General features: G+C 40.7%; 2 protein-coding genes across 2 annotated transcripts; one reads left to right on the top strand and one right to left on the bottom strand.

Annotated features, from left to right (window-relative positions):
* Nucleotides 1–248: 248 nt before the first annotated feature.
* LOC140268701 (ras-related protein Rab-18-B) lies at nt 249–4,063 on the top strand. Its single transcript, XM_072363661.1, has 7 exons — nt 249–443; nt 875–930; nt 1,047–1,108; nt 1,412–1,484; nt 1,575–1,693; nt 1,875–1,941; nt 2,503–4,063. The coding sequence occupies exons 1-7, from the start codon at nt 376–378 to the stop codon at nt 2,673–2,675; spliced, it is 618 nt and encodes a 205-aa protein (XP_072219762.1). The 5' UTR covers nt 249–375; the 3' UTR covers nt 2,676–4,063.
* A 3,582-nt stretch (nt 4,064–7,645) lies between these two features.
* On the bottom strand, nt 7,646–12,639 carry LOC140268223 (homeobox protein Mohawk-like). The gene is made up of 5 exons (XM_072362991.1): nt 12,366–12,639; nt 11,875–12,034; nt 11,637–11,790; nt 11,146–11,478; nt 7,646–7,701 (listed from the first exon to the last, which is right to left on the bottom strand). The coding sequence occupies exons 1-5, from the start codon at nt 12,551–12,553 to the stop codon at nt 7,646–7,648; spliced, it is 891 nt and encodes a 296-aa protein (XP_072219092.1). The 5' UTR covers nt 12,554–12,639.
* Between the last annotated feature and the right edge of the window lie 1,561 nt (nt 12,640–14,200).

Genomic DNA, 14,200 nt, shown 5'->3' on the forward strand with positions numbered 1-14,200 from the left:
CATGAACGCTGCTACAAACAAAACTTAATTTTCAAAATAGTTTCTTTAGCATTTATAGCTTCCATTTCAATAGTTTTTCACTTTGTGTATCATACTATATGTTAAACATTTTATTTTATTTTTGCTAGTCATCATATAACAACATAACTGTCAAATTTAAGCACAAACATTAAAAGAAAAAAACAATATTCAATATTTTTTTATTATTTTCAGCCGTCGCAAGCCTCCGTGACGTCACACGTCGCAGACTGAGCGGAAGTTGCGCGAACAGCAGGCTGTCACCGAAGCCGATAGCCGCCTGCTGCCCTCAAACTATTCTAAAATTGATCGCTCAGAGCGTCTCCAGGTGGAGGTCAAACTACCCGTCGTAGTAATATGGATGAAGACGTGTTGACAACTCTGAAACTGTTGATAATTGGCGAAAGTGGAGTCGGAAAGTCCAGGTTTGTCTCTGCTCGAAGCGAGCTGACAAGCTAGCCCGTTGTGAATGTTGACATTTTTTCTTGTTATGTAAGTTTATTCCTCGCTGCAGCTGCTGCTAATTGGTAATGTGGTTGTTCTTTTCTACCAGTTTATGTCCATTTAAAGCTGCTAACAAGCTGGTATTTTGGTGGCTTTGTAACGGGGACCTTTCACGCAGCTGTTAAACTTTTTTTTTTTTTCCGCGTTATGTTTTGCCCTAAATAACGTAGTTTAGACGCAAGGAACGATGCTGCACCTGCACAGCCTCAGAGCTGTATTGCAGTTGTTGTTGTTATGTGATCCTGTGATCCTCCTGGCAGGAAACAGGTTGCTAAAGCTTTTTGCCAACTAACAATAGCCTACTGTACTGCCTTCCCTGCTCATTACCATGTTATCTTCTATCCCCCAACAGCCTCCTCCTGAGGTTCACAGACGATACTTTTGATCCAGAGCAGTCGGCCACAATAGGTTCTGCACTCAAAAACACTCATTTAAACAGACTAATTGAAAAAAGAAATGATAATGATAACTAGGGGCTTGTTATTGAAAGCCATTTCTCTCATCTGTGTCTCATGGCTCATCAGGTGTGGACTTCAAAGTAAAGACACTCTCAATAGAAGGAAACAAAGCAAAGCTTGCTATTTGGGTAAGTGTTGATGTCATTCCTTACTTTGTACATGTCAGGAAAAACATGGTGAAGTTAAGGACTTTATCCACAAGATGGCGACATTGTCCAGCCAGAAATGCAGGATGAAGCTGACTTTAAAAAAAATAATAATAAGGGACAAAGAGTAAAATGCTGCCATACACCACGATTCCATAAACTAAGCCCTGAGCGCTCAAGTTTCAGATCAGTTTAGTGTGTTTCTCATTTGTAATGTGGTCAAAAAGTCCTAAAGATTGCACGTGTGTTTGGTATTGTGCAACATTTTGTTGTTTATCTTTGTAGGACACAGCTGGACAGGAAAGGTTTCGCACTCTAACACCCAGCTACTATCGCGGCGCACAGGGGGTCATACTCGGTAAGCAGCTTATACTTTTAAAGCTACATCATTTCCGTGTAGCAGTTTTGTACGCTGATTCTAACCGCTTCTATCCCTTTCCTTTGTTAGTGTATGATGTCACAAAGCGTGACACATTTACGAAGCTCGAAAACTGGCTGAACGAGCTGGAGACCTACTCGACACGCAACGACATTGTGAAGATGCTGGTCGGGAACAAAATCGACATGGTGAGTCACATTTACAGATCTTTTTCCTGGCTCTAGTGGCTGGGCACACTGACAGCGGACTGACGACATTATTGTGTCTCTTCCGAAGAAGAAATGCTGCGCCACAATGACCTCTCAGAGTTGCTGCTGTGCATTTTGCCGCTTCGCAATGTTTCACCACCTGGTCGTTTTTTTTTCCCAGGATGATCGCGAGGTAGACAGAAACGAGGGGCTGAAGTTCGCCAGGAAACACTCTATGCTCTTTATCGGTGAGTACCGGTGAAGCAGACGTGGTCAGACACAACAGAGCCATGAGGTGGATCTTAAAGCCATTAAAACGTCCCATATTGTGCTTAAAAGTAACTGTGATTGCGCACTTGGAACAGGCCTAGGCATCATTAAGAAGGTTGTGCGTGGTTAGTGGCTGTTTGGCTTTTGTGTCCGCACTGAAAGATGCAGCCACTCCAGAAGTGCGTTACGATAAAAATCTGGTGGGTTTTTTTCATTTATAAAATCCATATCTGCACGTGGTCCTGATTCTCATCTGCGCTGCAGGCCGTCTCTGGGAAATTAGGTTAACATTTCTGTGGAGTTTCCATTTTAGAGGAGCTAAATTAAGGGCTTTCGAAAGAGGCCGGGCAAGAAGATGTCGAAGATTAAATCTGCTGTTGAGATGTCTTCATCCCATTAAATGAAGTCATTTCATACTTTATGTCATGTTTGTCAACACATGACGGGTGTCTTGGACTTAAAACCTGATGTGCAGCTGTGCATCCTTAACATTTTGAGCTCTTTCTTTTACTGATCCCACAAATCCTCCCTTTGTTCAGAGGCCAGTGCGAAGACTAAAGACGGCGTCCAGTGTGCCTTTGAGGAGCTGGTAGAGAAGATCCTCCAGACTCCGGGACTCTGGGAGAGCGATAACCAGGGCCAGAGGATCCAGCTTGGGGACCAGGAGCAGGCCAGAGGCAGAGCGTGCGGAGGGTACTGTTCCATACCCTGAAACTGGCCAAGACATAAAAAAAAAAAAAACAACCTGATCGTAATGACTACGGACCACAGACGAGAGAGGACTAGAGAAAAAGAGAGGTGGAAGTGGACAAGTGTTTATTTTTAAAAAGAGAAGTTCGTTGCTGGAGTTGCTCTGTTGTTTGAACGTACTTTGCAGTTTGCACAATTACTCTTCAACCGTCAACACTCATGTGTCACTAATCTCTGTTTGAATAATGAATGAAAAGAAAAAAAAAAAGGAATTCACACAGAAGTCACCTCTTTTCTCAGGAGGTATAGTGTTTTAAATGAACTAAAACATGCCGAGTATACGTATGTATAGTGAGTACGTGTCTGGTTTGAATTTCTGTATTGGCAGCAGTGATTCAGTTGTACATTCAGACATCAGGTTACTAGCATAGTGCCTACAATCTGAACCGATTTGTAGGTTACAGAAGATAGCCTTTCAAATTTAATTCAAACTAATGAATTCTAATTGATATTGAAGCCTGCTCGGTCTTTTTATTACAGGCTCGGTCCGTATGTATGCTTTATTGGCTGCAAATGTCGACCTTTAATGTAGCTGCAAAGTACAAACTGTTCCTCTACACAAGTGAGCTGTAGCTTTGTTAAACACACAGCCAACTCCTTGGATGGCGGCAGAACTAACGCCGAGTGCATGAGCGTCCACTTAACACCTAATGAAGGGTTATCATTGCATTGCACACCAGAACACTGTGCATGCTTCCAAAGAAGGCATTTTCCTGGTGGAGCCCAGTTACAGTTTAACCTAAACGTTGTTGATTTTTGTTCTTTTTTTTCATAGTTTATCATTTTCAGTTAGCTGCTCTCATGTTTTTATTGCTGACAACATGGAAATATGCAAAACAAACAATATTATTGGCCTTTGCCTCGTATATCTTTTCTTTTTCTCTCCAACCACACTGGTCTTTGCATGCGTTATGTGGGTGGGCTCTACCAGGTTTACAGTATCAGAAGCTTTTGCAATAAACGATGCCCATTTGCTTTCTGGAGCTTGTTCTCTGGCAACACTTGTGGTAATCATCCTGACCGTGTTATGCTATTTGTTTCTGTTTGGTGTGCTTCTTTTTTTATGCTTTATGTCATTTCTCATTCATAGAGTGAGGACATTCCCCAATATTTTCCTCTTTTGTGTCTTCAGTATATTATGGATTTAATGTAGCGTCTCTGTTTTCTTCTGAAAAAGCATTCAGACCCTTTCCTCCTGTTGCTTCCGCTGTTTTTCTTTGACTCTTATGCAGTCACACATGTCAAATTGAAATTTGCCTTAACCTTAAGAAACATTTGCTTGAATTCTGGTCAATCGATGTTTGAATTGTCTCAAACTTGAAAATAAATGACAACCTGAAGATGCTGTCACTTGTCTCCGGCCTGTCCTTAATTACCATCTGCATTCAGTTTATTTTCTGTGTAAAAGTTGGGCTAATCAAAAGCAGGAGAACGGTGGAAACTGAGGCGAGGCGAGGCGCTCCATCCAGAATACTTTGTTGATGACTCCACTGTCGTACATGCAAGACTGAAAATGTTCCTCGCTCACAATGTCAAAAAGCAGGACACGTGGAAACCGCCGGTTAATCGTGTATTGTAGAAGTCTCTGTGCACGTACAGGCTGGACTTTGGTGTCAGGATGATGGAAGTGGAGTCTGTCACCAGAAGGATGAACTCATTGTCTTGATTTCTTATTTGAATTTTATGGCTCTCCGATACTTTGCATTTATGGGAAAAATCTATCAAAACACTTGTGTGTGTTTCACATGCTCTAATTATGTGTTCTGTTTCAATTCAGAAAAACAAGATTTTGTTCTTTTGACAGAAAGCACATCTATTGACCCCCCCCCCCCCCCCCCTCCCATTGCTAAAAATCAAGTTTCTAACCCTATCAGTATGTCTACAAGGCAAGTAATATCAGGAGCAAATCCCCTCCCATTGCATTGATAGATTTCTGTTGCAGAGAACCACGTACAAACTCAGGAAGCTGAGGTAAGACAGCTGTGTGTTTCCTGTACAACGTTGCTGGAACCAATGAAATGAGAAGCTAGTGCTAGCAAAGGGAGATGTTAGCACCGGCTAGTTGGAGAAGACAGCAAAAGCAAGCTGGGAGCTGGCCAACGCGCATTTTTTTAAATGAAAAGATTAACATGCTCATAGTTCCACTGGTATGCAGCCATGATTAGCTTAGCTTCTTGGGAAGAACTCTGGATGGGAGCCAAATTAGCATATTCATAGGTCATTTTAGGGCCATCAGAGTTCTTGTCAAGGCAAAAAGTTTTCTACCTACAGCTGGAGTGCAGCTTTAACTTACTATTCCAATACACATGGGATCTTTAGTGAGAGGAAAGTAGAACGCTCTCCAGTCAAATTCAACCAATTCCCATTTGATCCTCTGCTGATTTTGGCACTTTTTTCATATATTATTCATCAAATGTAAAAATCTACTTGTACTCAGCTGTCCCTGTGAGTCCTTTTGCAAAATGATTTCTTCTAACCTCGACGCCCAGAAGAACTCTGCCCACGCCTCAGCTCTGTGTGCCATCCTTATTCCCACATTGCAAACTGCAATCTGGAAAGCTAAAACAGACGTGTATATGTGTGCACACACGAAAACTGCTACACCACTAAATACAGCTCAGCCAGTGCAAGGCAATGAGTTCAAGCGAAAGACGATTTCACATTAGCTTTATTCAAATAGCTGCTTTGTCATTGGATGATGATCCAGTCTCCTGGAAGTTAATATAACTTACTGCAACATTGAAGGACATTAAGAACATAGAGAAACATTCACTTTCATATTCAACTTCCTTAGGTTAGTGTTTGGATTTTACAAAATTACAATGTTAGAAGTTTGGCAGCATTACAAAATGTTAGTCTGAGAGGCTGTACGTAGTGTATATTGCAACACCTCAGCATCTGGTATTCCTAAATAGAAAAAGATGTTAGTGTTTAATGATTACCCACTGTTTGCAAGGGCAACTTTGACAGTCTGAACCTCAGAAATATGAGAGGATTTCTGGATGATGCGGCTTGTGAGGGTGGCTCCCGTGGTCGGCCTCAGGGCCGACACAGGTCTGGCAACACGCATCTTGTCTGTGAAAGCCGTCCTGGATATGGAGAAGGGCTCTCTGGCACAGCTCTGCCCCGTGGCTGCGCTGGGCACAGGGGCGCTTCTCTGATCTACCTCGGAGCTCTGACCCTGGGCCAAGCTGGTGAGAGCCACAGCGGCGTGGATCTCCCTCCAGCCTTGGGCATCTTGTCTTTGAGGGCCCCAGTCCTGCTGCTGGCATCTGTGAAGACTTTAAGGAGACACAGCTCAATGAGTAGAAGTTGATTTTCCGGAATATCTTGTCCTCACACAAAGACAGAATAATTTGGATGAAAGAGAGTTCAGTTTCAGCAACAGCTGCCAGGTGAGGTTAGAAGCACCTGTAGTGTTACATTCAATTTTATAAATTCAAACAACTGATTTGATAGCGGACTAAGCTATGAATAATCATACCTACCTGCCACTTTTAGCTGAAGTATATTCCACTGTGTCTGCAGAAAGAGAAGAAAAAGATTCCCCAAATGTGACTCTCTTTATTTGACAAAAGTGAAAATGCAAACAGAACCTTAATGTTAACCTTACTGTATGAAATGGACATGTTTTTAGCTTGCAGCATGTATGTAAGGAAATATCTATGAACTCATGAGAGATTATGTCTCTGTTGAGGTCTGAACACTGGCACATATTCATGGGCAAAGATCATGCCTCAACAGTGTAAGATCACTGGTTTAATATGGATGGATGGATGGATGGTGAACCAGGTATGAACCTAAAATAAGAAGTTAACTCTGTTCAGTTTAAGTTGATCTATGATAAAGTCAGTGATGAGTCTTACAAATGGTGGACAACTCTGCTGTAACTGTGGATGAATGATGTGTTGTGTGTTTACATAAAGCCCAGAGAAGAAACAATCTGTGTATTTAACGAAAAGAGAAGAGAAAAAAACGAGACTTTGGAGTAATATTACACCGCCTGTACAATTTCTGTTTGTGGTCTGTGCCGCACGCGCAGTGTTTGCAGAACACACTTTCCATTTCAGCTTTGGAATATAGCCTTATTTCATTGGAGCAGATAGACGGCGGTCAAAGTTGATTTTTCTTCAGAGAGCAATGGACGGGGAAATTAGAGGCCTACTGCTGAAACACTGTCTTTCAGTGCTAACAGCCCCAAAATATACCAGTCTCTGCTTTCTTTACGCTGGCTGGAGCCAAAAGCAACTTCTTACTGATAGTAAATCACTGTTATGTTTTTGGGTTTTTTTTCACTACTGAACGTCTCTCAGCATTTTTTAACTACAACATGTCCCTGCCAAGAAAGCAGTTATGTACCTCTGATGTATTTATTACAAAGAAAAAACATTGTTTTACCTCTGGTGAGTTTCAAATTTGTTGAGGGAATCGGTAACAACTACATTTTACAAGGGGCAATGAATCTGCTCACTGCTCTTCTGTTGTTTCATTGAGTTGAATTGCTAAAATATATGTTTATTTTACATTTTGAAGTGAAAATCCAATGCGAAGTTGCCCTAATTGACTTGTTTTCAAATGAAAAGTAGCCCCACATCTGGTCAGATTGTCTTATTTGCTTTTTTCATTGCAAGTTTGATGAGAAAAACAATAATTACAGTCATGTTTTACATCAAATCTGAAGCTAAAGCAAGCAGATGGTTGTCTTCGCTCAGCATAAAATCTGGAAGCAGAGAAAACGGCAAAGTGTTCTTTGTAACCATATCCACCTAACAGCACATCCAGAGCTCATTAGTCAATATGTTATATTGATTTAGTGATGAAAAGCAAAGTGTAAAAGAAATAAACTGCAGCTCTATTATCATAAAGCAGCCTTCAGCAGTCCACTGCACAACTCGCTACATCTCAACATTAACTGTGTTTTCGAGATTGTTTTCACACTTTGGCTTTGGCTGGGTTTTTTTTGGGTGTTGGTAGGGAGAATCGTATATCTGAAAAGAGCAAGTTTAGCTGTTTTAAGGCTGAAATTGAATAGACAGCTTTAAATGGGAACGTGAGTAAATGGAGTTGTGTGAAACTTCAAATTAAGCATTTTAAGCTGCCCCCCCCCCCGAAGCCCTCTTGTAATGAACATGAGTGGATTTAAATGTTTGGTCCATATTCAGTGACTTGAGTAAGTCTCTTGGGCGTGTCATTGGTATCAACAAACCATTTTCTCCTCAGAGCGGATATGTATTTACCTAGAGACTCCCCACTCTGCCTGCATGCAATGTGACGGGTGGAAAACGCAGTGAGGCGTTCGTCCAGATTTGTTTTTCACTGCTCCACATCCAATAAAACACCATTCTGGTCACCTTTATAGCTCTCCTGCCTTTTTAAGGGAAATACTAAACTCGATGTGAGTACCATGGTATATGGTGTCAACATTCCTATACTGCAAAAAGGAAAATCAGCATAATACACTCCTCCGTTTGACTTTTATGGCCTGTGGGACTGATATCTTGTAACACCAGTGAAGTGGCATCACTTATTAGTAAATCACTTTAGGTTTAGTGACTGCTTTAGTTGTCTCCCGGGCAGAGTATAACGTGTTAATGGTGTTAGTGACTGTCATAATTCTGGCAGCTTGACTTTCCATTTCACCTCCACCAAGGAGCCATATTGGGTTGAAAACAGCCTTGATATGACCAGTAGTAATATATCAAAAACCTACACAAACATTTCAACACCACAGAGCAAGTGATAGCATCACGAACAACCCAAAAATCACCAAAATTAGTATCACTTTTAAGTATTTGAGTATAGGATACGTTAAAAGAATTAGTTCAACATTTCAGGAAATAGAAAAGAAAACTGACACCACTTTACTGTCCGTAAACTAAATTCAACAGTATTAAAAGCAGATGAGTTAGGGATCAGATGTGTGTGCCCATGGTTTTTCATTTGTCAGATAACATCAAACATGACCACATGTTAGAAAATGTATGGATATTACATGCTTGGATTGCAAGCTGAGATTTAAGCGAGCAGTTTAATGTACAACTGCTGTCTGGGACAAGGCCCGCTCCATTCTTTATTAGAAAAGTACAAGATAAACTACACCTACAACTCAAAAACTGAATTCAGTAATGCAAAAAGGCAACCTATAGTTTAGCATTTAAATCTCACATCAACCATTTCTTATCACAATATCCTAGTTTCCAAATGTAAATACATACCAGAACTCTTTAGAGACTGGTGGAAATCAACAGCAAGAAATTCACTTTTCTGGATTTTATGCATTGGAAGCATAACTGAACCAGAAACGATACCAATAATGTATGGTGAGAAATATGTGAGACTGGCCTGAAACATCTTGTCAAAAGACATGTGAAATATTGTATAATATATAATGTATGTTATACAATTAGCTGTCCTAAAAAAATCCCTACTGTTGTTGGTTATCTAAGGTACTAACCCATTTCACTTTTAACACTTTCAAGCAAGTAGTTTATTTTTCCAACTTCCTGACAGTCAGTGGACTCTACAAAATCCAATGCAAACGTTCAAAGTTTTTTTGCGATAAAACTGTCAAAAAATTGAATAAATTAATTAATATGTGGAAACAAGGTCCTAATGGACATATCAATTATATATGCAAGACCCCACGCATATCTCGCACCTGCAATGAAAGCTGGAAAGAGAGGTACTAGCTAGCCTAGCTAGTTTGGACTCCTCCTGTTGTTTTTCACTTTTACTAAAATTGAAACTCAATACTTTTATTTTGTTTTTCATACTCAAATAAAGACAAGATTTAAGACTAAAAACAAGATTTTCTAACCAAGACGTGGCTTTAGCCTAGCATACTTTAAAAAACCCGCCAAAACAAACCAACAGAACAAACAAACAAATATACAAACAAAAAAAATATATTTTTTTCACTTGCTGAACAAATATATGTAAATAAAATGGTAAGAAAACCTTAAAAGTGTTGGTGAGTAAGGTCTGTTACCAAGTAAGCAACGCTAACTGGCTGCTTCACTAGCTTAACATGTAGTGTGCAGACTTAAACGTTTCCTTTGTCTAAGTGTCACTAAAAGTAAATTATGGAAATGAGAAGCTTTGCATTAAAGTTGCTTTATTTATATTAGTTCAAATATTTGTAAAATGATACTTTCTTTATTAAATAGTTTGAACAAGGCAACATTGTTCATACAGGAAAGGATATCATTGTTAATTTTAATAGCTTCCTGCTTAGATTATGAATTTTCCTCCCATTAAGTAACCAGTTCACGGTTAAGCGGAGTCTCCCGTATGAACTATTCCTTGTCATAGACTATGAAAATATCCAATGAATAACTCTTGTCAAATTGGAACCATTTTTTTTTGCCAGGAAATTAGTTTCAGAATAACTAAGCACGTCCCGTTTAATTTTAGAGTGAAACTTTAGAGCTAAAGGCTAAAGCTGGAGTCCAAAATGTTTTCACAACTTTTTTAAATGCACTGCACTATATTAGCTTGATTGTGAGTAGGAAAGTAACACTTCGGGGGAAGCTGACTGCCAAAACACACATGAGATGGAACAAATAAGCTACACCCTCAAACACTGATGAGACAAGCCAAATGAATATTAGTGATTTTGCCGAGTTGTCTCACACATGAGTGGCAGCTCTTACAGTCGTGCTACAGTGTTTTACTGACTGCTCCATTTCTACTCTTGGCTGAGGTCTCCACTTCTCACCCTGGGAGGAATAAAGTCTCAGACATTCTGTAATTGTCCTTGAGACCGGACTGTACATTTCCACCATGGCTAGAAGCTGAAGCGGAACAAATGGCACATTCTAGTATATGGAAATGATATTTGCGGTTCTCAGTGGCAGCCAGCACGAGCCCTATCCAATTTTAAAATGAGGGATTTCAACGTCTGCGTGAGTCTTTATTAGTAATGTTTGCAGAGGCTTTGGCTGCCGTACTTTCACGGATTTGAAGCTTGTCAGAGTCCAGTGCTCCCTATAGGTTTGAAAGGGCACCCGGGTGTCAAACTCCCTCCCAGTTTTGCTGTAAGAGGTACGATTGAATCTTGCAGAGCTTCTGACTTTCAGTGGAATGCCAGAGATTTATAAATGTCAGGGAGCCCTGACGAGCCAAGTGGAAGTTTCTGTTCGTTCTGTTCTTACTTTACTATACACTGTGGTGTGTTAAAACGGAACTGAGGGGGAAACAGGGTAGTTAAACTGTCAGCGTGCCTCGCACTCAGCATTAATCTCCAATTAACGAGAAAGATGCTTTTATGATTTCTTGGACAGGGGATGTTTTCATTCATCTTCATGTACCATTTTCTGTGGTGATGGCTTAACTTGTTTGTATTCACACATTGAGGGCCCAGCACCAGAACAAGAAGACAACTTAGTTTTGTTGTCTAAGTATTGTGTAAAACAAAATCGAACATGCCTCACCCATGTGGTAGATGAAGTTGGCCTCTGTTTCATAGGACGAAGCCGGTGAGACAACATCTCGATCACATTCGTTGGAGCTAAACGACTCAGAGTGGCTTCTCCTCGTGTGGGCCGAGCTGATGCCATCAGCCTTTGCGGCCATCATGTGCCGCAGGGTGTCGTTCAGATAGCGATTCAGTAAGCTGCTCTTGTACTTGGATGGTGGAGACGTGTTGTCATCACTGTTGGCGCACTCCGCAATGGCAAGGACGCTGCCCTGTTTCTCAAACGCACTCTTGTGGGAAGACGACCTTCCAAAGTTTGACTGGCTGATATGAGTCTGTGGGTTACACTCTTCATCAGCAGAAAAGGAAACAAAACTGTGACTGGTTACATTTTACAAACTCATTAATGAAGAAGTTTTAGTGGGCAAAGTAAAATACCTACATTTCTTGATAATTACTACTAAAGAAAAGAAATAATGAGCCACTGATGCCATTAAAGGTCCTTACCATCTGAGTCTGTGTCATCACTGCACACACTCAGCCTCTCAGCGTTTCCCTGGATGTATTTATTGTACAGTTTGATCCTCAGGGCCCAGCTTAGATCTGGCTGCCTCACTGTATTCTTCAGCCTTCGTCTGGCATTTGCAAACCAGTTGGAAACCTGAACACACACCACTTGTTTTAAGAAAATAAGTGGCTCACAAAAACACACAGCTTTTTTTTTTTTTATGTGAGCTGGTTTCACCTGCACTAGTGTCATATGTGAGCCCAGAGCCAGAAGGACCTTCTCTGTCTTTGTGGGGTAGGGATTGTCCCGGTGCTTGTACAGCCAATGTTTCAGTGGCCGAGCCATGTCCTGCAGCACCTGTCTCTTGTGGCGAACTTTGACCCCACTCAGATGGGACCTAAGGGGGTTAGAAGTCAACTAGAATAATCAGTACAGTCTTCTCTGTTCAGACTGTTACACTGATTAATCAAACTAGAAGTAAAACAGGTTTGATCTGCTCCTTCTTTCTCTCTTCAGAGATTTGTAAGTAATTCAGTTTCATGCAGTTGATTCTTGTGGTACATTTTGATCTGACTGTCTATGACTAAATTAGTTTTGTATTGTCCTTCAGTCACGGACAGTCAAGAATTTGACTATAAAATTACGATTCATAATCAGCCTGTTTCATTTTTGATCATACCATTAAAAAATGCTATCAAAAACTCCCAACCCAGACATAAAAGTCATACCCAGATCTTCTGTACTTTAAGGCGGAGCTGTTTTCAGTGGTCTCCTGGCATCGTAGTAGGTCTGTGTTCTGTCCGTCTGTTAAACTCGTCTGAGATAAGTCTGTGCAGTTCAGTCTGCTCCTCTCCTCAGTTCTGCTGTCGTCCAAATGAAGCACAGTATCAGACTTCATCGCAGCAACTTTGTCCATTCTTAAACACGCAGCGTTTCCCCTCAATCAACAGGTGCATCAGCAGACTCCCAGATGCATGTAGTAGATTCCCATTCTTGATAAATTTGCTGTAAAAATAAAAAGGTTTAGAAGGTGTCCCTCGCTCTTCTTTTGCTGCCCGAGGGAACAGATGGCGACAGACTCTTACTTGAGAAAAATGTTTGAAAAGTTAGATGATGTTGTCTGGTTTAGCTGAGCTGTGAGAGGAGTTCAAATAACCTGCCTACTCCCCCACCTATTGGCCCTCGCGCTGTCCAATCACTTCTCTGCAAAGAAAAACCTGCAGAGCAGAAGCAGCAGCAGCACTTTGGGATATGAAAATTATTGCACTTGAAAGACTATCAGCAAAGCTGGTCGTTACATTTTCTAGTGAGATTTCATCTGGTGTAACTGCAGTCTGTGTGAGGCAGTTCAAGTATGCTCTCATATTTTCTACATGAGGTGCTTGATTCTCGTGGCTCTTGTGGTATGACTAAAAATCGTGTCAGCAAATAATAATCCATGTTTTATCAGGGGGTTCTGTAGATTTATGGGTGTAATTACATGGTTTCTAATAACCAGCAAAACCACAAAAGTATGCTCTATGTTATGAAGCCGATCCTGTTCTTTTCAAATGGATCTCAGTGCAAAGTGGGCCTTCATGAGGGCAGCATAAACAGGACAGTTAAGCAAATTCTATTTGAGGATCAGACTTGCACATCTTTTACTCTGTCTGCGGCATGAGCAGCTGTAAACCAACAATAAGGCGCACATTTGTCAATGTTTATCTTCATTTTTCAAGTGGGACTGTGAACAGTTACGCAAAATTACATATGACAGAAGTTTAATATTGTCATCAGTGTAAGTAGATGACAACATGCAGGCCCTGAGCCCAGTATGCGAAGACTGTATGGTTCAGTTTCAACTGTCATCCACGTATGATTTTCCTTTGGACATGAAAACGCTCTTATGTAAGACTAGATATACTTAAATTACTTTGCCATGCACACTCATAACTACCTTTAAACAAATATTTGTGATAAAATGTGTTTTGGTCTTCTTGGTTGCACTTTAAGCCTTTGAAGTTAAGTCTAAAATCCAAGTAGCACTTGTCCAATTTATATAACTTCCAAAACTCTTCTCCATGTTCATAATTCAGCAATATCAGTGGGGGGATCGAGTTTCAGTCCTTTCAAAGCTGAAAAACACATGGAGCAGAAGCATCCCCGGTAGGTGCAGTAAATTCCTTGCTCACATTCCTCAGCAGCGGTTGAGAATGCTACATGCTATCACACACACCATTTACCCCTGTCCCTCTGTGATATGTTCACCGGCTAGACTGTTGATATTAGCCGGGAACACACCTACATTCGGCAGTCAGGAGACCTTTAAAAAACACAGTGGAATGACATATATTTAGTTTTGTTTGGATAATTTGGCACTTTTTTTTTCTGAGTGTACAGTGTATGTCTTACAAGTTCACAAACCCCAGGTCTCTCCAAAAATCCAAACATGTAGCAAAGTGTAAGAAGGGGAAAGTGATTTTCAAATATCCTTTTTTGCATGATTTCTCATTTGTTTTGGTAAAAGTGAGACATCAAATGCTTTTCACAATGTTACATGGCGTTGCTGTACTCTGTACTCATG

This window comes from Leuresthes tenuis, unplaced genomic scaffold (genome assembly GCF_036924035.1).
Source record: "Leuresthes tenuis unplaced genomic scaffold, fLeuTen1.0.hap1 SCAF_14, whole genome shotgun sequence".
Taxonomy (NCBI): domain Eukaryota; kingdom Metazoa; phylum Chordata; class Actinopteri; order Atheriniformes; family Atherinopsidae; genus Leuresthes; species Leuresthes tenuis.